Genomic DNA, 27,574 nt, shown 5'->3' on the forward strand with positions numbered 1-27,574 from the left:
GGCATATTGTAGACTCTCTAGAACTGTGCATATTAACAATGAGTGAAATGAAGTAAGTTGACAAGGGCTGGAAGCTGACTTTAGTGATTGCATTTTAGTAGCTCAGATGAACTTTGTATGCAAAGTAAGGTGCTAGTAACTGTAAGGGGGAGCTTAAGAAAAACAACTCCCTATTTTTGCTAATCGCATATTTTGGCTTGTGTAACTATCTACTTAGCTTACACCTGCAGAATGGGAACCTTGGGGACTTTACAGTCAGGTTATGGACTCCGAGAAAGGATCAAGGCTGCACTTTGGTCCTGAATACCCAGCTGTCGTCACCAGTCGGCTGGAATGAAGACTTTCCATTGGTTCAGAGACAGTGTCCCAGTGGCCTTCGCTGGTGGGAGCCCCGTAACAGTAGAACTTAGAAGATTCTGTTAGGATAGTTTAGAATTTTTCTAGAGTTTGAATTACAGCAAAGGAAGGGCTAAAACCAAGGCTTGGGGGCAGTTTCTTTTTTTTTTTTCTTTTTCTTCCCCCGAGACAGGCTTTTTTGTGTAAAAGCCCTGGCTCCGTATCCCTCAAGTCTAGGATTCTCACTCCACAACCTCCAGGGAAAAGAAAGAGACACATCAGAGATCTTTGGTGGTGGGGCAGGAGAGGGATGGGACTGGGCGGGGGGTGGGGTGGGGCAGAGACAGAGGTCCTAGGGATTGGCCAATCCACTTTGCCAACCCTGACCCAGCCAATCCGAACCGCGTGGCTCAGCAGCGCGGTGTCTTCTGGGAACCCTGGCTTCTGGGGAAGGCGTTGCTACAGCCGAGACTCCAATTCCCAGCGGCCACCGGGCTCCAGCTGGGTAGAGACTACAATTCCCAGTGGCCACTGGGTTTCAGCCAGCCGCTGACAGGAAGGTCCCTGATCCCAGTGGGAGGGGAAGTGGGCCTCTCTGGCGCTTTGATAGTGACGGCGCTGACGGCGACTTCCACGCGGCGCTCTGCTTCTTTGGCTTGCCCGGGTACTCCTGAGAAGATGCCGAAGGCCAAGTCCGCGGCGAGTGGCCGCCGGCGGGAGCGGCAGGAGCAGCGCCGGGAGCTGAAGAGGGCCGGAGGTGCGGCGTGGAGGAAGCTGGGGGCGGACCGCGTCTCTCGGTGCGGACTGAGCCGCGGCGGGGGAGGCCCACTGTGGCCTTCGCTCCTGGCCGCTCCGAGGAGGGTGCTCGCTCAGCGATGACCCTTCGCCACGCCTGGTCTTCCTTGCCAGCAGGAGGGATGATGGATGAACTTAAAGCTGCATCCCAACCCCATCCGTGAGCGAGACGCTTGTGGCATCCTTGATGCAGAAATCGTCCCGGCTGCTCTGGGACGGCCTGGGATCGATTCTTGAAAAGTTGGGAAATTAAGGCTGCTTCGTGTTTTATTCCAGGACTCATGTTCAACACAGGGATTGGGCAGCACATTTTGAAAAATCCTCTAATTGTAAACAGCATTATCGATAAGGTGGGTGTAGAAGAGGAAAGGCAGAGCGTTTGTCTGTCATCTTTGTCGGAGTACTTTGTCAGAAGCTGAGGCAGGGCGATGTTTTGTTCAGAGCCAGCCTGTGCTACATAGTGAGACTCTAAGAAAATAAGATAGGTGCCTGACATAAAATAGGTGCTCTGTATTTATGTATTGAATGAGTTAAGAATTGTACAGGATTCACGTGCTGTCTTTTGCATGCTTCTTTCTGAATCTGTTTCTGCTGAACTTCAAGTCCTCTATCATTCTGTGAATTATCCTAGTTCATAGGTGGACTTTTCTTTGTACTTGCTTATTAGTTTCCAGATTATTTAATAACTTTCTGGAGGTTTACTTTTGAGACTGGATCTCATGTAACTGAGGCCGGCCTCAAATATGGTATGTAGACAGCCAGCCTTGAACTTCTGGTCCTCCTGACTCCACTTTCCAAGCATCTATAATTTTGGATCACTTTCTAAGCACCATATCACTATTATTCTTTATTCTAGAGTTTAAACTCATGTCTAAATCACAAAGTAAGTTTTTTCCTCTGAAAAACATATGGTACTGCATATAAATTATTTGGAGGATTATTCCGTATGTGTTGTGTTGTGGTCATGAATGATTGAGTGCCAAGAGCCAAAATATAGACGGTACAAATCACTTCTATGCTTACAAGGGGAGCATCCTGGAGGTGTAGAATTTAGTTACCCAGTCTCACAGAATATTTTAGTTGTATGTATTTGCGCACACAGTTTTGTGAGGTTGCTATATCCTTACTACACAATGATTGAGAATTGAGAAATCTTGCTCCCACATGCTGACCCTTGGCAAGCTCATTATGCTCTTTCCATTTGAACTTGATAGGAGCAGACTTAGTTACAGGTTGTTGGAACTATCACCAATGTAGAAAGCGGGAAGCCATTCCGAGGAAGTGCTTGCTCTTGCTCTTTTTCTGACTCCAGAAATTGAATATATCCCCCTAGATCAGGAAATGGAGATATTCATTTATACCTAGTACCCTTGAGGTACCATTGTTAAGAAAAATGAAGCTAGAGTAAAATCTTTACCTGTACATTGATGAGTAAAAGCAGTCATTTATAAGCTGTGTGTTCAGGCATAATGAGTTGTGCTTGCTTTTAGGCTGCCTTAAGACCTACTGATGTGGTGCTGGAAGTTGGGCCTGGGACTGGAAACATGACCGTCAAGCTGTTAGAAAAGGCCAAAAAGGTAAAAGGGGGGGTTTCTTGTGCTACTACCAAATTAGCTCAGCTGGTTTACAATATAAATGTTTTAATTAGTTGCCATTGTTTCAATAGTAATTATTGAGCACTTAGAAATTTTAACTGAAAATGAAATGTATTTATCAAGAAAACAAAATCTACCCTTGGTGTATTGATGGGGGATCTAATATAGGGATGGGTTATATGCTTATTAAAGAAGTAACGATAAAATAGGAACACTGACTTGTGAACTAGTTGTAAAGAACAGTTCACTATCATGAAGCCTGGAGGAACAAAGCATTGAAGTTGAAAGTTATTAGGACCAAGTTCAACAGAAGACCTGTTGACCTACAGGGTGAAAAAAAGAGATAAAGAATGGACCTGGGAGTCAAAACGAAGAAGCAACCTAAGTGTCTACCCTCTAGACACAGTCATGAAAGCCAGTGAAACCTCTGCTGCTGTTATAATGGAATAATTTCAGCTTCATCCACTTCATTCACTTACGATGTTATGCCTTCTATTCTGGATATCAGTGGATGAGAGTACTTCTGGGAATAGGTCTCTTGCGTGCTGTCTAAAAGAACTGATTACATAAAGTGTATTGTTTCCATCATCTTCAGTTACAAAGCATGGAAACAGACCAAACAGAATGTTGTTTGAAATGGTAGAAAACAGTTGGGGCGGGGGGGGGGGGGGGGGGGGGGGGGATTGAAGTTAAGACTGGAAAAAGCTTAAATCATGTAGATCATATGAGTTATTACTTGGATGGTAAAAGATTTATACTCCACAATGAAGCTTTTTTCTTATTGTTAATGTAGGTAGTTGCCTGTGAACTTGATCCAAGGCTAGTAGCTGAACTTCACAAAAGAGTTCAGGGCACGTGAGTATATGTAATAATTAAAGTACATTTCAATCTCATGAAAGAACATTCTCTTAAAATTTCTTTCCTTATTATCAGGCCTCTGGCCAGCAAACTCCAGGTCCTGGTAGGAGACGTACTGAAATCGGATTTGCCGTTCTTTGATGCTTGTGTGGCAAACCTGCCTTATCAGGTATCCCTCAGACTATCAGAAACATCATACTAAGTATTACTCTCGTGTGTCTTTCCTCAAAGCTAACTACTAATTCTCTTTCAGATCTCCTCTCCCTTTGTCTTCAAGTTGTTGCTTCACCGGCCATTTTTCAGGTTTGTGAAAAACAAGTCACTGCTAAATTTTAGACTGACAGTTTAGGCCAGGAACACAGCCAAAAGTCAACCCAACTGAAAAAACTATTGGAGAATTTTTGTAGAAAATACCAATTTCTGGGGCAGGAATGCAAGCTCAGTGGATGGAGTAAAGTGCTTACTAGCATCCAGAAAGCTTTCTCCAGCAAGTTCAGTCTCCAGCACCACATAAGACTCATCCTATGGTGAGTGCTTGTAATCCAGAACGTGGGTACCAGAAGTGGGAGCATAACTTTATGCTCATCTTTGGCTACATACCTAGTTCAGGCCCATCCTAGGTTGCATGATACTCTGTCTCAGAAACGTGCACACACAGGCACATACATAAAAATACTGACTTCTAGGGAGGTCTTCTAGTTCATAAAAGTCTTTTTGGTCTTTTACTTGGGGAGGTGAATGTGTGTGCATGCCTTTCCCACTACTTTCTAATACTCTTCAATAAACATTGATAAAAACTTTTCTTACATTATGTCTAGGTATTTGCAATAACTTTTTTTTTTTTAAGATTTATTTATTTATTATATATACAGTGTTCTGTCTGCACATATCCCTGCAGGTCAGAAGAGGGCACCAGATTTCATTACAGATGGTTGTGAGCCACCATGTGGTTGCTGAGAAATTGAACTCAGGACCTTTGGAAGAGCAAGCAGTGCTCTTAACCTCTGAGCCACCTCTCCAGCCCTGCAATAACTTCTTAACTGGTTGTTAAAACAATGCTTTGAAACTAAGTCACATACCTCCTTAGTATTTATAAAATAAACTTATAAATTGTGGGAGCGATAACCATTCTTTTTAAAAATTGTGTGTGCGTGCCTGTGCATTTACAGAGGTCATAGGACAGTTTACAGGATCTCAGGGATCAAACTCAGGTCATCAGGCTTGGTAACATGCCTTAACCCCCCACCCCACCCTGCCCCCATTCCCCTTTTAAATAACAGGGGATAGATTCTATCAGGAGACAACTACATAGAGTTTCATAAAAGTTTTGTTTGGGATGTGTAAACATATATGGATGTACTCTGGAGGCGAAGGTAGGAGGATTGTGAATTCAATACCTGCTTGGGCAGCTTTGTGAAACCTGATCTCAAAATAAAAAGCAGATGAAAGGACTGGGTATACAGCTCAGTGGTAGATCATTTGCTTGCATGCATGAGGCCTTCACTTCAGTTCCCAGTACACCACACAAAAATCTCAAATACAGTTTTAGAGATGGGCTTCTCTTCATTAACCTTTAAACATGTCCCCATTGTTGCTGAAAAAGTCCACATATTTTTAAATTTTAAACCAAGGAAACACTGGACATTGTAACCTACCAGGCCACACCTCAGATATAATTCCAACTACATCACAAATACAGTTCTCCTGTGGAGTCAACTTGACTGTTTTTGCTTGTTTTTCAGAAGGCACCATAGACTAATACATACTACTGATACTAATACATAATAATAGATGAAAATAGTTGTTCTTTTAATCCATGTAGGAAAGCCATCTTCCTTGAGGTTAAGAGTACACTTGTCTGTTTTGTAGCAATAACACTAATGCTGAAAGTGTTGTACCTTCTGATCATACTTTCCTTAACTACAGATCTTCCCATGACAATTCACTGTGTTTAAAAATACAACTATAGGGACAGGAGAGATTGCTCAGTGTTTAAGGGTATAAGTTGCTCTTGCAGAGATAGGTTCTATTCCCAGCACCCCATGGCAGCTAACATCTGGCTGTAACTCCTAAGGATCCAGTGCCCACTTCTGACCTTCATGGGCACCAGTTTCACACACAGTGCAAATACATACATGCAAGCAAAACATTCAGACCCATAAAAAAGAAAAAAAATTTAATTAAAAAAATATGGCTGTAATTGAAAATGAGCAATTTTTCTTGTTCCTTTCTGCTGCTTTTTCAGATGTGCTATACTTATGTTTCAAAGAGAATTTGCTCTTCGTTTGGTTGCAAAACCCGGAGATAAATTATACTGTAGACTCTCCATTAATACACAGCTTTTAGCACGTGTGGACCATCTAATGAAGGTATGTGAGGCTTTTTAAAAAAAATCATTAAATAAGCTAGTTTAATTCATCCCGGAGCACTTGGCCTTGCCCTATACAGGGTTTTGTTCTCTAACTCAGACTAGCCTGGAACTATCAGCTTCCCAAGTGCCGAATCTACAGGCCTAAGCCACCGTACCTGCCCAAAACAGAGTATCTTTGATTACCAATTTAAAGTTACACTTGCCAGACATGGTGGCACACACTTATAACCCCAGGAGGCAGAGGGGTGAAGTTCCAGACCAGACAGACCTACATGGTGGGACCCTGTCTCAAAACAAACAAAAAATAAATAAAGTTGCCTGTGAGAGGACTAAACATTTTCTGATTAACAGGTGGGGAAGAATAACTTCAGACCACCCCCCAAGGTGGAGTCCAGCGTTGTAAGGATAGAACCTAAGAATCCGCCACCACCTATCAATTTTCAGGTGAGGCCAAAATACTAGGTTATTAAAGGCAAAAAAAATCCAGGTTGGAAAATGTCATTCTAAAGCAAAAGAACAATACTGACTCACACAAGAGGTAGGAATTGTGGTGCAACCTTAGGATGGAATCATTTGATGGAAAATAGTTATGTGTACCACACAAAAATATGGAACATTTTTGTAAAAGGCAAAATGATTAGAATACAGTTGCATTTCAAAACTTGAAGAGCCGGGCGGTGGTGGCGCACGCCTTTAATCCCAGCACTCGGGAGGCAGAGCCAGGCGGATCTCTGTGAGTTCGAGGCCAGCCTGGGCTACCAAGTGAGTTCCAGAAAAGGCGCAAAGCTACACAGAGAAACCCTGTCTCGAAAAACCAAAAAAAAAAAAAAAAAAAAACTTGAAGATTATAGGTGCCGGAAACATTGAATAAAACTTGGAAAACAATGTAAAATTAAAATAGTTGTGTTCGAATAATACTGTGGTAAAACTCTTTTTAGTGGTACTGAGGGTAAAAACCTAAGGCCTTATACATGCTGAAGCAAGAGTGCTACTATTGAACTACATCCTCAGCCCCTGTGGTGAACAGTTTTCCAATTAAAATTACTGGTTTTGTGATCAGAAAAAAAAAAATCTAGAAGATTTGGTATAAAATTCAACTAATTACATTAGAGAAAAACTTGTTGCACAAGCTACATCCTAAATCATGTTTGTGTTTTGAATTTGGTATTTTGGTTTTTTGAGGTAGCCTCTCTTATGGCTCAAGACTAGGCTCAAATTCTCTAGGTACTGGATCACTTTAAACTCTTAATCGTAAGTGCTGGGATTATAGGCATGTGCCACTGTCCTTAGCTTGAATCTATTTTGAAAGTGACCCTACTGCCATGTTATGTATTGGGACTGTTTTCCCAATTAAATTCAGTGAGATTCACACAAGTGCAGAAGTGTGCATCTTTTTGCATATGTGCCAGTTAGATCAAGATGCAGGCCATTTTTATTCTCTCTAGCTTTATATATTAAAAGTGATCACAGCTAACAGGCATAGATAAGTTCAGTATTCTGAAGCAAATAATTCATCTTATATTTCAGGAATGGGATGGCTTAGTAAGGATCACTTTTGTTCGGAAGAACAAGACACTGTCTGCTGCATTCAAGTAAGTATTCTACTACTTTTTAAATGGTGAAGGAACTTTTCCAGGTGTTACAGCATCTAATCCTTTACCCATAAAGAGCTACCCTAAAAGTGTGGAGATTATTCATGTCAGACAGACTCCACCTTTTAAAATAATTTCATGCTCTGAGAAACAGAATGCAATAAAGAAAAATGAAGTTGGGAGTCAAACCAGGTTTTTCTTTGTAAAATGGGAAAAACAATAATTTAACCATACATTTGCCAAGTTTTTGCTTTTGGGTTTTCTCCTCCTCCTCTGCCTCCTCCCCCTCCTTTTATTGTAGGTGGAGCTGTGTCATGGGGAACATGTGGAGGGCACATGACAACTCTTGAGGAGTTGGTTCTCTCCCACTTGTATGCATGTGGTCAGGGCATGGAACTCAGGTTATTCGGCTTACACAACAAGGACCTTTACTAGCTGAGCCGGCTTCTAGTCTGTGTATCTTAAAAGAGGTGAGATTTGAGAGAGCTTGAACATTCTTTTCCCCTGGCCATGCCAAGAATTGAGCCTGTGGTTTTAAGCATGCTAACTGAGCATTCTATCACGCAGTGACTCCCAGGCTGGCCTTGAGCTTGCAGTTCCCCCTGCCTCAGCCTTTCTAGCAGTTAATATTATTATAGCCCGTTGCCACCAAGCCCAAGCGACTTTTTTGGGGGGTTGGGGATGTTTTTGTGGAGTATCTAAGAACTCTTTAGAATTTATGTTTGTGAGTGGAAGGCACTGTATCTGTAGCTCAGCTACTGGGAAAGTTAAAATGGTCCTAGCACTAGAGCACTGGAATTTTGAGGCTAGCTTGGGAAGTATAACAACAACCTTTTTTTTTTTTTTTAAAGCACTGTATGGAATTTGACTTACTCTCATTTAAAGAACAAGAGATGTGTTACCTTTAGAAGTTAAATATTCTATACCCTTGTTAAATTCCTGAATTTCACTAAATTATACTATACACTCATTTACTTTTCTCGTTTAGTTTTTTTTTTTTTTTTTTTTTTTTTGAGACAGGGTTTCTCTAGGTAACAGCCCTAGCTTTCCTGGAATTTGCCTTGTAGACCAGGCTGGCCTCCAACTTAAGAGATTCACCTGCCTCTGCTTTCCAAGTGCTGGGATTAAAGGTGTGTGCCACCATCCAGCTTTAATTTTTTACAAATTACATGTGGCGTGTGTGTTTGTGTGTGTATGTCTGTCTCAGAAAACAACAAAAGTGGTCCTCTGTCTGTCTGTCTCAGAAAACAACAAAAGTGGTCCTCTTCCTCCATGTAGGTTCTGGGGCTTGATTTCAGGTTATTGGGCATGGCAGTATGTGCCTTTACCACTAAGCCACCTCATAGGCCTGGAACATATATTTCATTTTGTTTAAATTTAAATCTGATTTTATAATTATCACTTAATTTCCAGATCAAGCGCAGTACAACAGCTGTTGGAAAGAAACTACAGAATTCACTGTTCAGTCCATAATACTGTAAGTAGAAATGATCATTTCAGTGATTTTTGTTCATTTGAGATAGGGTCTCTATGTAGTTTAGGCTGTCCTGGAGCTCGCTACATAGAGAGGCTAGCCTCAAATTCAGAGATCCTTCTGCCTCTGCCTCCCAAGTGCTGCAATTAAAGGCGTGCACCTGCAGGCTCTTTCAGGGATGTTTACTTTTAAAAATGTTCCTTTTACCAGTGTACAGAGCACAGCCATGCTGCTTCCTAAGTCTGCCTGCTTTTCTGGATTCCTCACTAGAACTATCGGTTCTAAGCATGCTTTCCCTAACACTTTGGGTTTCTTTATTCTTTCTCTAGGACCCCCTCCCTACCATGTGTCTGATCTCAATGCAAACTTATTTTAGGCAGCATAGCTCTTTCCCTTCCCTCCTCCATTCTTCTCTTCAGGGCAACTGCCAAGATTTACACTTGACTGCTCTGTGGTGTTTTTGTTTTAAACTGATAAAATTGTACTCAAGCCCCCCCCCCCCATTCTTATTTTTGCTTTTAAACCTATATATTCTATAAGACCCTTAAAATCAATACATAATATGTAACTACTACAGGTCTCTTGATAGTTTTTGAAATGGTCTTGCTATGTAGCTTAGGATGGGTTTGAGGTCAAATCCAGCAATCTTTTTGCCTCAGTGGTGCGAGCCACCATACCTAACTAACTTGAGTTTCAACAGGCTAATTTTGATGTAAACTCTATGAACTGGGTCCTCTTTAACATTTGTATTTAACCCTAGTAAGAACTGTATTCAACTGATTTATAATAATTCAAATACATAGATTAGTAGCTTGCTTGACTTAAATGTGTGTAATGTGCTAACCCAAACTGTGATTATCCTATTTGTTGCTCAGACAATGGCCCAGGCTGCCACTATATAGTTGAGAATGTCTTTAAATCCCTGATGCTTCAACCTTTTCTCCCAAGTGCTGGGATTAAAGTCATATTATATGTTACCACATCAGATTAGCAATCACTAAAGTTACTGTTTTGTTTGTGACTTTTTTTTAACATCTAGAAATTTTAAATCATCAATATAAAGTGGTTTGAATAGCTAATTTCTGGTCTTGTGCATCATGCCTCTTAACAGTTTGACTTGAATTTAAGTATGGAGTCCTGTGTGTATACTAATTCTGTAGGTTTAAGCAGACATATTAAGACTATTTTCTTCATATTTTTTATGCCCAGATATTGTCCTATAATATACCATAACTGTCTCCATTCTCTAATATGGACAAAAGCTACTACATGAGTCTAACTTTTAAAAATAAATTAAGTTGAATTTTAAAAGGTGTATGGGTAAATGTTGTGAATCAAGTAAAATCAATCACTGTTTTGTTGTTTTGAGACAGTCTTAATCTGTAGCATAGGCTTGCCCTGAACTTAATCCTCCTGCCTCCCAGGGACTGGGATTACAGGGGTGAGCTACTAAACCAAGCAACATGTATATACTTAAGAGAGAGGTCATTTCTGAGGAAAATGACCTGGCTAGGTGAGCTGTATGAATTATTTTTAAAAGATCAATAATTGCTTTAAAATTTCATTCACTTTATTTGTAAAGTCTAAAACCTATTATTTTACTACTTTAAAGATGAAAAAGGGCCTAACAACTCAAAGTATTACAACTACTGTGTCACAAAATCAGCCTCTTCATTAGAAATCCAAGTCTTATCCAAACTGTCCAGTGTTCCCACTGTCATTTACAAATCTATTAAAGTGACTGTAATATACTGAACTTAAAAAAAAAAAAGAGTCATGGTATCTTCATTAAAGATATGTTGTTCATTTATTCTGAATCTCATATTGATAGGTAATACCAGAAGATTTCAGTATAGCAGATAAAATACAGCAAATCCTAACCAGCACAGGTTTTAGTGAAAAACGGGCCCGTTCCATGGACATAGATGACTTTATCAGGTAATTACACTTGTTCTAAATGCTTACATTTCTTTACTGTGGTATCTTAAGATTAGAGACTTAAAGGCTTTTAAGCAGCATAAGGTGCTGCCTGGGAGAGTTATTGCATAGCACTTCCGTAGTTTGGAACAGTATTTGGTGTAAAGCAGTGGTTCTCAACCTTCCTAATGCTGCAACCCTTTAATACAGTTCCTCGTGTTGTGACCCCCAACCATAAAATTAATATTTCTACTTCATAACTGTAATTTTGCTACCATTAAGAATCATAATGTGTTTTCTGGTGGTCTTAGGGTGACTGACCCCTGTGAAAAGGTCAGTTGACCTCTCCAAAGGGGTCACAACCCACAGGTTGAGAACCACTGGTGTGAAGGATGGCAGCTAGTTAGCTGTAGCAGAATGGATGTAAAGATCAGTAGTAAAGAACAGTCTGCGCCAGAAGATAGCCTGGGTTTATGTGTGCTGTGTGTGTTTCTTTTCTCCTGCTCCAATCCCAAAATCATTCATGGTCTCAAATAGCTTATGCTTACCTCTTCCAAGTAGCCTGTAAGGTAGAAAAATCATTATAACCTATCTAAGTGGATTTGATTACACATGATTTCCTTACTTTAGAATAGCTACTGTTAAACAAATGGTAAGCGTGAAATGCCTGTATAACCACATCTGATTATCCATTTAATAGCAGTTGTTATGTGGTCTGAGTCGAGTTCTACACCTGTGAAGTGCAAGGGTACCACAGTTATTTGGGCAGTTGGGTCCAAACTTTGTTTTACTTTGAACCAAGCAAGTTTCAGTTAACTACCCAATTGTACTAACTGGTACTTACTAACACTTAACTTTCAGAAGTTCCTGGACATTTTCTTTACTGTTTTTTTCCTTACATTGCTGAGGACTACATTCAGAGGCCTAGACAAATACTCTACTTCTATCTAGGATGTATGTCCCACTTTTAGCCAGTTTACTTTTAAAGCATTAGTGTTCTAGAGACTGAATTTAAAAATGAGGATACAGTGCTGTAAAACACTAGTTTGCTTTTTCAGTTGAACAGTCTAGAACTAAGACTCAGGGAATTATTGTTTTATTGGCTGGCTAGCGGGAATACTTAGTCTTCATTGGCCTAAGTACCTACACATTGCTTTCCAGACATTTTAATCCATATGGGCCTCTTCCTGTGGGTCATCCTGAAAAAGAACCTCAGGTCCAAATACATTGTATTTTAAACTTCATTCTTAACTTCCTCAGGGTACCACTTTCTAACAAAAGTCAGATAAGCACATAACATCCACAAAGAGAAGTAACGTTACTTCATTAAACTTCAGAGAATAGGCAGATTATTCATCTCATTTTGCCTCAAATTTCAGCTAGTTTCTTTTTCTGCTGATCGTGCTCAAAATAAAGTGGTGATGAGCCGAAGCAAGGATAGCAAGTCTTTAAGGTAATTTCAGTCAGATCCAATGTAACTGAAAACAGTAGGTTACAAGACATAAACATGACATGGTTTTAACTAAGGTATACTTTGCCACTTTATTTGGAGAGTAAAATTTCTTTAATAACTAGTGCTAGAAGTAAGTGTCTAAGTATGTTCATGTGTTTATATATTAATGGTACAGGTACATTATGTGTCAGAAGTTGGGCTTTTTGGTAACACCATTCATTCTCCATTTCTTCCCCTTCAGGTTGCTACATGGATTCAATGCAGAAGGTATCCACTTTTCCTAGCCATTTGAAAACATTTTTTTTTTCAAGACCAAGAAAAAAATGAAGTTATAATTCCTAATATTATTATCCTGTATGTTAAAAGTGGTTGATCCTACATTATTTTTTGTTTGTTGTTAAGTATTTTAAATATACTACAAAGGTCAGGGTTCAGTATACATATAACGGTTTTCAAGTTCAAAAGCCGCAGATACGCACAACCATACGCTTAAACTTTCTAACAATTTATTGTATAAAGATGTTACTTTATTCACTGTGTTATGGGCTGTGAGGCCTACTTTAGTTGGGTTCCCCCAGTATTCCTCCTCGTTCACATGTACAGTAAGTTACTTAACATGACTTTCTTTTACACACCTTCATTCTATGGAATTTCCATGTATTAATGCCCTCTTTGTTAGATGACCTGTTGCAACACAGGCAACATTACAGTTCTGGGTAAGCTAGAGTCTGCTGCAATTATACAGTGAAAGCATGTTCTGTGTATGACTGACTACCTGTGAAATGCAGAAGCTTAGAAAGAAATTAACTATAAAAATCATGTCAAGTCTGTTTTCTTAGGGGAGACAAGATCTACAGATTTCAGATTTAGAAAAATCCCAGAGAGGTTTGTAAATCAAATGGGCTTTATTAGTTTCAGTTTTCAGCTTTTTAAAATAACAGCTATTTTCCCACAACTGTAGGCTCTTGGCTGTTCCTTACTTACTCCTGGATAATTAAAATTCTAGTACCTGGTGTTTCTTTTTAAGCTATTTAAAATTTGTCAGATTGGAGATAAATGCTGTTTATATATTTTAATAAATAGCTGTTTTATTTATATAAGGAAACTAAACTATCTTCATTGGATATTTGGCTCTTTTTGTACCTGAAACTTAAGGAATGTTTCCAATTAATTTAGCAAAGGTACACTAAGTAAACTTAAGAATATAAATTATTTGCCTACACAGATATTTTTCCCCAAAATCTGGCTTCAGAGTCATATAGTAAATGCTATTATGACTTTGAATAGTGAGCTATTAATAGTTGAAATAATGTATAGCAGCCTTTACGTTTCAGAAGGTTCTAAAGAACTTTTAATCTAAAACAAACGAACAAAAAAGTCACTTAGTTGCAAAGGCTACTTTTGTCACACGAATAGTAACTATTCTTCAGGGTTAATTTTCTTTACTGTCACAGAACTATTTTCAGAATTCACTTGTACCATTTCTACCTTTAGAGAAACAATTCCACTCAACTAGGCATTCTCAGTTTGTTCCCCTCTACTCTCACCAACTGCTGAGCTTTAGTCCCGTTTAGTCTTCAGTTTTCCTTCTGTAAAGCCAAATTGTATTTTACCTCCCAAGATGTTTGCTGGTACTATTTTTCAAATACTCTGACTGCGGATTAAGATGAAGCCAGCATAAGGCAACATGTATCTGTAAAGACCTCCCAAAGATAGTACCTGTCCAGTGCTGGTAACATTAAAGCTAAACTGTTGTGCTTAATGAGCAAGTTGGTGTCTTTATTGCCCATTGCATATGAGGCATTCTTGCTATCCTGGAACTCACTACGTAGACCAGGGTGGCCTTGAACTCTGAGATCCACCTGCCTTTGCGTACTGGGATTAAAGGCGTGTGTCACCATGCCCAGCAAAAATTACCTTCTTAGACAGCCTCTGCAAGGTCAACAGAAATAGTTCATTCTTCCTCTCGTCTTTGAAACAGACACAAATAGAATACATCTTACAACTGCAAGAAAACCTGAGTTCCTTCCAAAACAAAGGTGAATATATTGAAGTAAGTTATTTCTAAATTCGTTTCATAGATTTCATTTATTAATAAGCATATTGTGAAAAATCTACATTTGATTTAGACTTTGTTTACAGAGCTTTTCACCATGGTGTTAGGATTCCTCACAGCTACCCTCTCATTTATGATCAGTGAAGTAAAGAATCTGGCTCATTGACTCTATTCATAGATTTTCCCTTGGCTCACTGAGTGAATCAGTAGGCTCCCTAGAGTTAATCAAGAGAAACATGGGAGGTTCTTTGGTTAACCTACTGGACTATATACTGGGAACCGAGGGAAAACTCCTAGAGATATATAGATATATATATATAAATCTTTAAACAATATTTACATGAAAATTGGCCAGTTTTCTTTTTTAGAGTAGCAGCTGTAAAAGTGAGTGCTGCCATTTAAAGAGTAGCCTTCCTTACTACCAATCTATCCATGAGATGTGATTCTCACCAAATGGCAAACCATCACATACTAGATATTGATGGAGCTTGCTATGACCTGCCTCGTAAGGCATCGACACTTCTTGGGGTTACATACTGTCTACACTTGGTTATCTAACTTGTATTATGGACTACTTTCAATGTACATACAAATGTTCATGCATCAGAAGCCAATTTCCTTTAACAGTACGTAAAATTTGGGGCGCTAATAAACACTTCAACTTAAATAATGGCATTGTTAGGGTTCAAATTACACTATTAGTCTTGTTAACACCACTGGCACACACTGCATATATAATGTATTATCCTAAGATAAAACTCTTCTCAGAATTTCTTTACTTTTTATTATACACCAACTAGTTTATATTTTAGTTTTTTACAAAGAAAATGCTAAGAAAATTATAATCACATGTCATGGTATTAAAATCATAATTCCAGATTTCTTTACATATAAGATGGAATGGTCCAGCAGCTATGTCCACTGTCACAGACTTTAGTTCCGTTCAATTGATATGGCACATCCTGCAAAATTAACTAGTCACACACACACACAAAAAATGTCTCAAATACAGTAAAAATGTACACACAATAAAGGTAATTTACAGTTACAAATAAGGAATGTACTTTATCTTGGCTGTGCTTCAGAAATCTAGGGTCAATAGCCTTAGTCAAGGCACAGGAGGAGCGAGCACAGCTGTCTCTAGGAGTAGACAAGGTATGTACAACCACTGATGAGGTATGCATGCACGCAAAGTATTCAAAATTGCTCAGTCTTGCTACGAAATGGATCTGAGTTAAAGGACATTTTGTGGTTTCCCCTACTTTCCACTTCTGGATTACTTCCACAATCTTTAAATAAAATTGGCAAGGATATCCAAAAGCAATCACTATTTGGATAGATGAAACAAAATACTTCACTAATCCCAATTGTTAGTTGTGCCTCTTGGACTAGAAGCATTTTGTAGACAAAGGAGTGTTTCACAAAATTGAAATGTCATTCAGGTGAAGGACAAGATATTTTCCACACACTTAAGATTTCAAAAACGTTCAAGTGGCCTTTACAGTTGGACCACCATCTGTTACAGTATTGGGGATTCTGGGGATCCTTTAGTAGCAAATACCAACTTTAGAGGGCTCGAGGTCTCTTGGGGTTAATTTGCTTGCTGGCTTGTTCTTCTTCTTGTAATGCTGCACGAAAAGATTTCACTTTATCTTGAGATAAGAAGAGAACAAGGGAGTAAGTATTGTAGAATATGCAATATGGCACACAACTGTTATAGTGTATTTCTCTTGTTCTATGTCACCTACTACCTCAGAACTATGTTCTACTATAAGAAGTTTTATGTATGCCTAGTAAAAACCTGTTTATTTTTCAACCAGTTTCTCTTACACAGATTTGATAGTGTTGAGTTTTAGTCTTTCTATTTTGGGGGGAATATAGGCAGGCTTTTCATGTTTAAATATGTAGCCTACTCTAAAAGGGAAACGTTGAGTATTACTCAGGTATAAAACATACTTCTTTCAATAGTATGAGATTTCTACTCAGTCCTACTCCACTTTTTAAGCTAAGAAAATTTAACAGCTAAATTAAAGAAAAATGACATCTGTTTCCTCATCAGGGATTACAAGACAGGGTAACAGTAACACTCAGTTGCTCTTATATATCCTGTCTACTACCATGTATTGATCTAGAGTCATAAGGACTGTTAATGTGTTAATAAACTGTCAGGGAAATTACCAACAGCTCTGGGAATGAGACATCTTTCTACAGCAGTGATGCTCAAATGGAAGTGACTTTTGCTCTAGGAACATTTAGTAATGTCTAGAGATGTTTTATAATAACTGGTATGGTGCTGTCCCCTAGTGGATAAATGCTTGTAAGCAAGAATGCTCAAACATTTTACTCTCCGTAAGACAACACCCTTCAACAATGACCTACTCAAGCTCTAAATAGTGCCAACAGTTATGTAATTCTAATTTAGGCTGGAATGTAACTCAGTGATATACAATAGGCCCTGGGTTGAATCGCCATAACAAAACCACAACGAACAGTTCTGTGTGGTGACTTGCATATGAAAAAAAACATTTCCCCTTTTAGTACAGTGTTTTACAAAATTATTTTTTCTAAAATTAAAGACTTGTGAGTTGTGCCACTTGGATTAAAACATTTTGTAGATGGAGTGTTTCACAAAATCAAAATGTCATTCCAATGAAGGATGAGATTTTCCACAAACTATTTCAAACTTTTAAATGGTTATTGAGGGTTTGTGGGAATCTTTCGACAACTCATCTAGAGGATGCTGGATCTGATGCCTGTTAAGAGAATAAGTTCTCAAACTTCTTTTATCACTCAAAAATTATCTCTAGATGGTTAAAAAAATCTATAATACATTATTTCTATAGTAACTTCCCCCCAAAATATGTCTGACATGGAATCTTAAGACAACCGAGGAAAAAAGTCAGTTAAATTGAATGTTACACATTTCCAGGGAAAAACTTAGACTACATTAGGTTCTATCCCTTAAAATGAATATATTAATGATGATTATGGGGCTGCTGCAAAGACAGTAAAGTGCTTACAAGCACAAGGACCAGAGTTCAGGCTTCAGTTATTATCCATGTGATAAAACTGAGTCAATCAGGACACAGCTAGAATCCCAACATGGGAGGACTGACTCCTGGTACTTGCTAGCCAGCCAGTCTAGCTTAACTGACAAGCTCCAACTTCAGTGAGAAACCTCTCAACAAGTAAGAGGCCTAACATCCACCTCTGGCATCTATATGCATGTACATACATACAGAACCATGACCAATTGTAAATTATTAAAACAATTACCCAAAAATTCAAATCAAGGCTTGAATATGAAAAACATTAAAAACAAAGGTAACTTTAAAACAGACACTAATGACCTTATTCTACATGATGTCAAATCACCAACTTTATGAGGGGCTTATTTTAAATATTTAAGTAGCAAATCTGTGGCTAAAAGTAGTAATTTCAATCTGATTTCATATTGAATTTACATGTTCTCACACATAAACACTCAGAGAAGCAGAAGCAAAATCAGTACATACAAGGTATTTTTAAAGGTATAGAGAATAGGCAAAAAGTCAATGCATGAAACATGAGTATAGACAATCGAAAATGGTAATTTTATGAATCTTGTGTATGATGTACAATGCGCCTACGTGCATGTTCATGTGAGTACAGCACGCTGTGCTGTAGTGTTCAGAGGAACACTTCCTTTGTCTTTTTCAAAAAGACAGGAGATAAAGCATATTCTGGAGCCAAATAGGAGAGGGAATGGCCTAGGAACACAGATTTAATTTACCCCAAATTCCATGTTTCAACATATAAGTAATTTGATGAAGGTTTTATAGTAACTGAACAAAAAAAGTCACAAATAAAAGACATTTTAAAAACGCAATGAGCCAGGTGGTGGTGGTGCATGCCTTTAATCCCAGCACTCGGGAGGCAGAGCCAGGCAGATCTTTGTGAGTTCGAGGCCAGCCTGGTCTACAGAGCGAGATCCAGGAAAGGCGCAAAGCCACACAGAGAAACCCTGTCTTGAAAAACAAACAAACAAAAAACCGCAATGATGGAAACATCTTAGAGTCAGGTTTTAGACACAGAAAAACATCAACTATCAGCTTCAGATGCTATCTGATAATCTGCTAACAATGCTTTGATGGGTGGAATAAGCTTTTGTTAATATACTGTAAAGGGTTTTATATGTTTTATCAGGATGTTGGGTCTGCCTTTATCTGCTAGGCACAGGATGTTAAGAGTCAACACAGAGGTGGACTAAGAATGGCTCTTCACTGGGCTGTAGACAGTTTAGCCAAACAAACTGTCATTTGGCTCACACTATGCAACTTTCCAACTTCTCCAGCAGCCTCTCCAGACTGCTTCTTTCCAGGAATTCTCCTTTGCAGCCGTCATGTTAAAAGAAGGTCTCTGCTTGCCACTGCTACCCCAGAGTAGCTGGAGCTGCCAGGGTTTTTCTTTCTTTCTTTCTTTCTTTCTTTTTTTTTTTAAAGACTTATTATGTCTTATACAGTGTTCTGTCTGCACATATCCCTGCAAGCCAGAAGAGGGCACCAGACCTCATACCAGATGGTTGTGAGCCACCATGTGGTTGCTGGGAATTGAACTCAGGACCTTTGGAAGAACAAGCAGTGCTCTTAACCTCTGAGCCCCTGTCTCTGCCTCCCATCTCACCACAGGAAGACTGTGACTACAGATGTGTGTGACTGCACCTAACCTTTATTTGGGTTGTGGAGATACAAACTTAGATTCTCACAAAAAAGCAAGTATTTACCCACTGAGCCATCCCCAGAACCTTTTTTTTTTTTTAATTTTTATCGTTTTAAGAGAAACATTTAGCAAGTGATTGGTTTGTCTTTATATGTTTTGAACAAAGATGCTAAAATTGTCTATAATCTTTACTTCAATCATCATACAAAACCTTTTCACTACTACACATCCTAATACCATGCAAATTTATACCAAACACTAAGATGAAAAGCAAATTACCTCGTAGCTCAGTTAAAATGTCTATTTTTTGCTCAAGAATAGCTTCAAGTTGTGTAGCATATGAGTCGACATCATAGTCTACTTCTTCAGTCATCTCTAGGAGAGCCTTTTCATCTTCTATCCAGCGAATGGATTCCTGATAATAAAAATTCAACACAAAAATTTGCAGGCTGACCTACAAATCAAGAGTTCTAAATCAAACAACTTAAGCTGATAATCTCAAAAATATCAGTAGACATGACATCTCTATTCATAGTAAAATTAAATATTTTCATAAACTTTTTTTTCCCTTGGCCAGGGATGAACCCTGGCATGCTTTGTAAATGGTAGGCAAGCATTCTACCACTGAGCTAGATCCTCAGATCTTCATTAAATTAAAGAAAAGAAAATACTATGGGGAGATATTTGCTATCATATGCCCGATACACATATGCAACTAAGAAATTTTAAAAGAATTGTGTTCTATTCAAAGAGTTCTTGAAATTTTGATTAATTTAAGGTGTTTGCCAGAAGGCCTTTTCTTACATACCTGGAACACTGCTCTGTGATCTTCTACAACCTGTTCTTCCATTTCTACCATCTGGGAGACAGCTTCGTGGAAAGTAAACAGTTGTGGAGAAACTTCTTCTTCCTTAAAACACAAAGTTTAAAACTATGACCTAAAGCTTATACTTTTAAAATGTCACTTTTTATTTTCTTTCCCTCCTTGAGAGCCCACCCAGGAATTCATGTGCTTTTTAAAAGAGGCCCATGTTCTACCACTGAGCTTAGCCCAAGCTCAAAAGCAGTTCTGTAAAGTCTTAGGAAGGCAGCCAGCTCACAAGCAAGCAGTCATTGTTACTCAGGAATCTATTCCTATTATGTGCAGACTTACCCTAAAAAGCAGTGTTTTGGAACAGTCAACGTTTCAGTTAAGGGAAGCTCATTTCTGGTTTTCTTATTGGTACCGGCTTCTCCTCATGAACAATTACCTCACATCCACTGACTGGATGAGGCATGACAGCAACTGCTCAGACTAGACTTGGGTTTTCTTTTTTGAGGCACGGGCCTGCTCTGTACCCCTGGATGGCCTGACACTATGGAGGCCAGGCTGCAGCAGTTTCCCAAGTGCCGAGAATACAGCTGTGTGCCACTATGCCCAGTTTAAGTTTCTTCTCTTGAAAAGAAAGATGTAAGGATACAATGTTTGGTACAATGCATTTCAAAGTGACTATCAAAATTAGTATTTTCAAGGATTAACTTTTTAAAAACCATACCTTAATTTTCATTTATGCTAATACAAATCATTTTACATTTTTATAGTAAAAAATAGCATCTTTAAGAAAAGAAATGGCTCTTTTTTTCTCTCTATACTGCTTAGGATGGCCTCAAATTGCTGGACTTAACCATCCTTCCTGCCTTAGCATCCTAAACAGCTAGAACTACAGGTGTGTGTGTCTGGATGTGTATTTTCATTTGTCTGCATTCCTGGCTGACCTGGTACTGAATAGGTAGTCCAGGCTGGCATAAAATTCTCAGCAATCCTGCTTCAGCTTCTCTAGTACTGGAATTACAGGGGTGTACCACCATAGCTAGGAAGCCAGATAGTTTTTTTGTTTGTTTGTTTTTATAGAAATCTCAAATAACAAATCATAATTGTACTTCAGCAACAAGCACATGACAACACAGGTATGTTTTGGTTGTTACATGAACTCAAAATTTATCTGGCTTATCTTTACTTTTGGAGTCTCCTGCCTAAGCCAGTTCTAGAAACTCAATCTGTCTTCTCAAAATATGGCTTTAGTGACAAAGACTACTACATAGACGTCTACATAAAAACTGTTGTAACATGTTAGTAGAAATGGCATTTAAGCCAGGCGGCGGTGATGCATACCTTTAATCCCAGCACTCAGGAGGCAGAGACAAGCGGATTTCCAAGTTTGAGGCCAGCCTGGTTTACAGAGTGAGTTCCAGAACAGCCAGGGATACACAGAGAAACCCTGTCTTGGGGATGAGGGTGGAGGGGTTGTCATTCAAGATTCTAAATGCGTAAAAAAACCTGACATTTGACTTTCATCAATAAGCTGTCATACTCTAAAATCTACATAATCATAGTAAAGAATTTTTTATCTTTCTATGGGAATAAATGTACCTGCTTTTTATTGGGAACGTAAAATTTCTCATATTCTCCCTCATGAATATACACTCAACACTTTTTTCCTAGTTACTTCCTCCAGGTCCATAATATCCTCTTTCTTTTGGATCTGAAATTATGCAAATGCCCACATTCCTTAGAGTTTACTCCCAAACATGTTTGTCTCTAGAAATATATTTCTGCAATTCTAATACACTTCATTAACCATCTACTTATATTAGTTTTCTCTCCAGGATGTGTTTTAGAGTCTATTCCCTTTCAGTATCCCTTATTGAGAATATTGCAAGAATATGTACACATGCAATAACATTTAATATAACAATACTGCTGAATAATATCAAGGTAAGTTCCTGGTGTAGCAAATTTCAAAGAATTGTACACTCTGTGATATGCGTCTGTAAAAGGTGATGTAGTTTAAAATCCTGGCTTGGTACTAAAGAGATGACTTCAAGGTTAAGAGCACTGGCTGCCCTTCTAAAGGATCTGAGTTTGGTTCCCAGCACCCAGATGGTGAACCATCTGTAACTCCAGTTATAGGGATCTGGTGTCCTGTTCTGGCCTCCTTCAGCAATGCTCACACATGGTACACAGATATACATGTAGGCAAACACTCAAACACATAAAAATAAAATTAAAAAGAAAAATTGTGGCCTGTGTGGGTCTAGTAAGATACAATAAATACATAGCTATGCTATAGGGGGTGCTTACCTTACTCTGGTTTTCTTTATCTTTGGGAGGTATCATATCTAGACATAGTTCCAGATTTGCTTTGAGAGTCTAAGAACAACCAGTTATCTCTGAAAACTCTGGGAAGATGGACTGAAGCTAGGACCTCACTTTTAACTCTGTCTTCCATGGTACTCCCTTGGACAGCAAGCTCTTTACCACTGAGTTATCAGCCCAACCTCTCCACCTTGCTTTTCTTTTTCTTGACATGCTATTGCATTGCAGCCCTTGCTAGCCGGGAACTTACAACGGCCTCAAATTTGCAGCAATCCTCCTGCCTCAGCCTCCAAAGTCCTGGGATTATAGATTTGTGCTACATGCCCAGATCACATGCATTTCTTTATACTTGCCTATCCTTACAGATTATATATTTGAATTATAAAATTTTTAAAGACACTTCAAATATAGAAAACCAACCAGATTTAATGGATGTTGGCATTTTATTGGGGTTTTTTGGTTGTTTCTCTTTTTGTTTTGGGGTGTTTCTGGGGCTCACTGTGATTTTTTATATAGTTCCTTTATCTGTCTAATGCACATACTTATGCTGACAGGTTATTTTGTTTGTTTTGAGACAGGGTTTCTTTGTGTAGCCCTGACTGTTCTGGAACTCACTCTGTAAACCAGACTGGCCTTTAACTCAAAGATCTGCCGAGTGCTGGGATCTACCACTGCCCAGAACTATTGACAATGTTTTGGGGTTGTTTTTTTTTTAAAGATTTATATAAGATGTACTTATATATAATCTTAAACTAATTAGTCACTAAAATGTTTTATTTTGTTTTTTGTTTTCGAGACAGGGTTTTCTCTGTGTAGCCCTGGCTGTCCTGGAACCTGCTCTGTAGACCAGGCTGGCCTTGAACTGACAAAGATCCACTTGCCTCTGTCTCCTGAGTGCTGGGACTGAAAGCGTGCGCCACCACTGCATGGCACTAAAATTTTAATGTAGGCATAAAATCTGAAAAATAAATAGGCTATTATTAGAGAGCTAGTAAGCCGGGAAATTGTTTGGATTCATGAACCGTACATTTTGTCCCTGTTACTGTGGTAAGAAAGCAGCTAGAAAAGCATGGCTATATTCCAGTAAAGCTGTACTTATCTCAATGGATGATTAGTCCACGGGGTGGACTTGCTGATCCCCGCTTGAGATTACAGTGTTCAATTAAGTTCTGCTATTGATGTAACAAACTAGAGCTGGATCAGTAACAATGATATGTGACTCACATTTTGTTCACAAAGAAGTTTTAGATCATCTCTCTGGGGGGAACTCCCCACACCCCACTGTGTCTCTAAGTCATCAATCTGGCTTGGTGGATGGTGCATTATTGGACGGACATCACCAGCAGCAGTTGGATCTACAGTCAATTCTTTTACCCTATAAATATATAAAAGTTATCTAAAATTATGAAAGGCTCATGCAGAGATACCAGAAAACACCAACCTATTCAATACAAAAGCAATTAATGTAATAAGATCGATGATGTCACTTTATACGTCAAATTTATCTAAACTCTGTGGATTTGCTGATTTAATGTGAGTTTACTTAAACAACTTTATACTTACTTCAAGTGTAATTATTGTTCATAGTGAGGGAAATTTAGCAAAGTATATAGATTAAATATTTCAAAGAAATAAACTATAATTGCAATTACGTTTTATGATAGAAAAATTGTTAAGATCCATAAAGAAACCACTGCTGAAATCAGGGGAGTTTATATCCTATTACGATTTCAGCAGTCATACTGCTCAGCTAGCTAAGTAAAAAATAATTTTATTTTACTTATTGAGACAGGGTCTCGCTATGTATCCCTGGATGGCCTGAAACTCAATGTGCAAATCAGATTGATCTGCTTGCTTCTATCCTCCCAAGTGCTGGGATTAAAGGCTTGTGCACCATGACCAGCCAGTCATTTTTATCTCAAATGCCTAAAGATTGTAAGAATCTTAACTTCTGTCATGTTTAAAAGCTGTGTATCTTAAGTTCACAAATTTTAAAAAAGGATATACTTTATGAATCACAAGGATTGTTATTTTCTTGCAGACAAGTAACTTTTTTATCACACAATAAAGATAAATATGCAAAAGTGACATTATCTTTTAAAAAGCAAAGGAAAATATGGAGCTTAAGTTCTAAATAATTTAAAGAAAATTAATAAGGGACATAAAAAAATGCAGATCATGCAATACAACCACCTGCTAAGAAATGAAGTGAAAACGAAAAATGGCTTAGAACACAAGAAATAAATGAATATCTATACACAGCACAATTCAAAACAAGCTAGTCAAAGAAACAAGGCAAGACCTGGTAATCGAAGGAGAAAAGTCGTCATAATCGTAAGAAGGAGAGAGATCAGGGCGACTGCCACTACCCTGGGAGAAGGGAATGTCTGAAGGACTAATTCCAAACTCCTTTACTCTGTAGTACCAAAACAGTGAAAATTAAAAGAACTCTTGGTAAAGATAGCAATGCACAGTTCAACTTTTGTTTAGAAAAGAATATTAACATTGTTAAGTGTATTTTAGAATATTACTTCATAAATAGGTTTCCAAACATGTTTTATTGATCCCCTCGCTCAAAAAAAAAACCCTTATAATCTTTCCTTTTTAGTTTACTTCTCTTTTTCTCACAAATCTTCCTAGAAACTTCAAGATCCTTTGCTTTAACTATGTGACCCATGCAATCAAATTACTAAAACCAACCAGATTTAATGGATGTTGGCATTTTTGTAACTAAATCAACACTGTGTGTGTGTGTGTGTGTGTGTGTGTGTGTGTGTGTGTGTGTGTGTGTGTGTGAAAAGTTGATGCACAACGTCTTCCTCAACTTTGTCCATTTTATTTTCTGAGACTAGGTCTTTTAACTAAGCCTGTTGCTCAGCAATTTGGCTAGACTAGCTGGCCAGTGTCCTCCTGTCCTCATCATCCCAGCTCTGGGATTACAGGTGTGTGGCCATGTTCATCCTTTTTACAAACATGCTGGGGGTCCAACCTCAAGTCTGCACACCTGAGCAGCAAGCACTTTGCCATCGGAGCCATCTCCCAGCCCTGAGTCCTCGACACTTCTGCAGTTCTTTTCAAACCAGATATGAGATGAAATTCTAATGCCTTAAGGCATGCCCGGTTTGTAATGAGTTAAGATTAACTTATCCACCTAGGATTGTATTAGCTGTAAAACCTCCTCCATATGATGGAGAAAATGAGACACTCAAGTTTTTGTGGTTGGTGATGCCAATTATGAACGTGGGTGGTAAATAGCTTTTAGGAATGGAATTTAAAAATGTTTTTGCTAATGACAACAGTTACATATAACTGAATTATAACTTTTCTCATCTTGCCTTATGTGACATTTTATAATAGGCAATATTTATCAAGTACTAGAATTAGTAACATTTAGTCATTATATTATATAGACCTGATAAGAATCTTATGATATCTTCACATCACAGATGAGAAAACTGATTTAGATAAATAAAGTACCTCATTTGAGGTTATTCAGAAAGAATGTAGTGTAACTAAAGAACAAGCTTACCCGAGTTCAAATCATTTCTATGCCATAAGACAATATCTGAATTCTATTTTTCTTAGATGGAACTAAATGCATTGTCTTCCTTCACAAGCCAAAACCCAGCCAAATACCATTAATTTCATACAGATCAAATGAATACACACACACACACCATATATTTCTACTCATAATCTATCCACTGTTGAAGGTTTAATATCGGATTGTCTATCTTTACCATTTTATTGGAGGCATGTATATCTACAGCAGCTACCCTTGATCTTGAGATCCTCCTGCCTCAACCTCCTGAGTGCTAGAACTATAAGCATGTGTCACTAAGTCTGGCCTTTGCCCTCTTATTCTTCAAGATCATCATTTTGGAAAGTTTTTACTACACCACTGAAAATCTAAATTCTGAATATGGAAATTAACTTTGTTACTCCTATGCCTGTTTCTCATATGTAAAATCTCCTCATTGAGTAGCACTATTAGTGTCAACCACATAAATGTTTTCTGTTACATATCCTCTTGTGCAAGTACATATACCATGTACAGAATAATTTCCCTAAAATTACAGTTAAAAACAATTTCAGTAGCTCTTCTGTTTCAATCCCTCTAAAGTCTTCCTTTACCCACAGCATATCCTCTGCTTCAGGAAAAACGTTTCACAAGCATCTAATACAGCTTTTTCTCTTGAACAACCTACACCTTCCTTCGCCTCTCCTCTCCATATTTTTTTCCTTTTCTTTCTTTCTTTTTTGAGACAAGGATCTAACCTAGCCCAGGACATCTGGGAACTTGCTGTGTAGCTGCTTGTGACCTTAAACTCCTGATCCTCCTGCATTCACCTGACATGCTAGGATTATAGGTAAGTGCCACACACCTAACAGAATATCTCAATTTTATTAATTGATTCAATTGGACTTGTCATTTAACATCAAAATACATTGTTACAAACTATCCCTCAACTCCCATAAAACACTCCTAAAATACATAGTTTTGATTAAAATACAGTTTGGAAATAACTATGCTATGCTTAACATTTTACAAAGATTACTTCTCTCAGTTCTTAAAACTGTCCTTGGGGTTGGGGATTTAGCTCAGTGGTAGAGCACTTGCCTAGCAAGCGCAAGGCCCTGGGTTTGTTCCTCAGCCCTGAAAAAAAAGAAAGAAAAAAAAAAAAGAAAACTGTCCTTTAGGGCAGGTATGATCATTGATTTCACCACTCTAAAGATAAGGAAACCAGAGCACATTAAGGATTGGCAACCATCAAGTAGTGAAGCAGGTATTAAGCCTACTTTGTCCTAAGAACTAACACTCTTCCACTGATATGTTGAGTCCTAAAAAGCAAACACTTCTTTAAGAAATAAACAATTTGCAGGCTGGGGTATAGCTCAATTATAGAGCACTTGTCTAGAATGGTCAAGGCCCTAGTTCAATCTCTAGTACGACAATATGTAATAAAAACCCTACATGTTTAGCCAAGCATGGTGATATACACCTCTATTCAGCAACTGGAAGGTAGAGACAAGAAGATCAGGAATTTAAGGTCACCCTCACATAGATAATGAGCTGGGAAGCCAGTGTGGGTTAGTATACTATCACCATTACCTCAAACTGTCTAAATAGTTAAAATCTGAAAAACTTGTGATCTCAATCTATATACCAGTTTCATGTTAGCAGGAATCTTTATTGCCTAAAGTTTTAAGACATGGAGGGGTTTGCTGTAATTCTATTAGATGTAATTAAAAAAAATTTTTTTTGATTCTGTAATAAGACTCTACCACAGAA

The 27,574-nt window shown here is 38.3% G+C and overlaps 2 protein-coding genes across 8 annotated transcripts in view; one reads left to right on the forward strand and one right to left on the reverse strand.

Moving 5' to 3' along the window:
* The first annotated feature begins 898 nt into the window (after positions 1–898).
* Dimt1 (DIM1 rRNA methyltransferase and ribosome maturation factor) lies at positions 899–14,153 on the forward strand. 4 transcript variants are annotated; one of them, XM_052743248.1, is made up of 12 exons: positions 899–1,093; positions 1,408–1,481; positions 2,622–2,708; positions 3,520–3,581; positions 3,660–3,753; positions 3,838–3,887; positions 5,830–5,953; positions 6,307–6,399; positions 7,483–7,547; positions 8,961–9,024; positions 10,853–10,959; positions 12,633–14,153. In XM_052743248.1, the coding sequence occupies exons 1-12, from the start codon at positions 1,015–1,017 to the stop codon at positions 12,673–12,675; spliced, it is 942 nt and encodes a 313-aa protein (XP_052599208.1). In that variant the 5' UTR covers positions 899–1,014; the 3' UTR covers positions 12,676–14,153. The 4 variants fall into 4 exon arrangements, with proteins under 4 accessions (XP_052599208.1, XP_052599209.1, XP_052599210.1 ...); XM_052743249.1 differs by having other exon boundaries at positions 956–1,291; XM_052743250.1 differs by lacking the exon at positions 1,408–1,481 and having other exon boundaries at positions 982–1,093.
* A 307-nt stretch (positions 14,154–14,460) lies between these two features.
* Positions 14,461–27,574, reverse strand: part of Kif2a (kinesin family member 2A) — a 58,230-nt gene continuing 45,116 nt past the window's right edge. For 2 of the 4 annotated variants that reach the window (XM_052743245.1, XM_052743244.1), the window contains exons 17-21: positions 24,584–24,697; positions 23,506–23,656; positions 19,954–20,055; positions 19,425–19,560; positions 14,461–16,099 (exon numbers count right to left, since the gene is read on the reverse strand). In XM_052743245.1, the coding sequence (XP_052599205.1) occupies positions 16,014–16,099; positions 19,425–19,560; positions 19,954–20,055; positions 23,506–23,656; positions 24,584–24,697 (589 nt within the window). In that variant the 3' untranslated portion in view covers positions 14,461–16,013. The remainder of the gene's footprint in view (positions 16,100–19,424; positions 19,561–19,953; positions 20,056–23,505; positions 23,657–24,583; positions 24,698–27,574) is intronic. The other 2 variants (XM_052743247.1, XM_052743246.1) reach the window with 1 other exon arrangement.

The sequence above is a fragment of the Peromyscus californicus genome, unplaced genomic scaffold (assembly GCF_007827085.1).
Source record: "Peromyscus californicus insignis strain IS unplaced genomic scaffold, ASM782708v3 Scaffold_18__1_contigs__length_77618521, whole genome shotgun sequence".
Classification (NCBI taxonomy): domain Eukaryota; kingdom Metazoa; phylum Chordata; class Mammalia; order Rodentia; family Cricetidae; genus Peromyscus; species Peromyscus californicus.

Excerpts from the sequence above, each read along its gene's own strand:
- Dimt1 (XM_052743248.1), top strand. The coding sequence starts at position 1,015 with ATGCCGAAGGCCAAGTCCGCGGCGAGTGGCCGCCGGCGGGAGCGGCAG. Across the intron at positions 6,400-7,482 it reads CACCACCTATCAATTTTCAG|GAATGGGATGGCTTAGTAAG; the intron begins GTGAGGCCAAAA and ends CTTATATTTCAG. Across the intron at positions 10,960-12,632 it reads GACATAGATGACTTTATCAG|GTTGCTACATGGATTCAATG; the intron begins GTAATTACACTT and ends CTTCCCCTTCAG.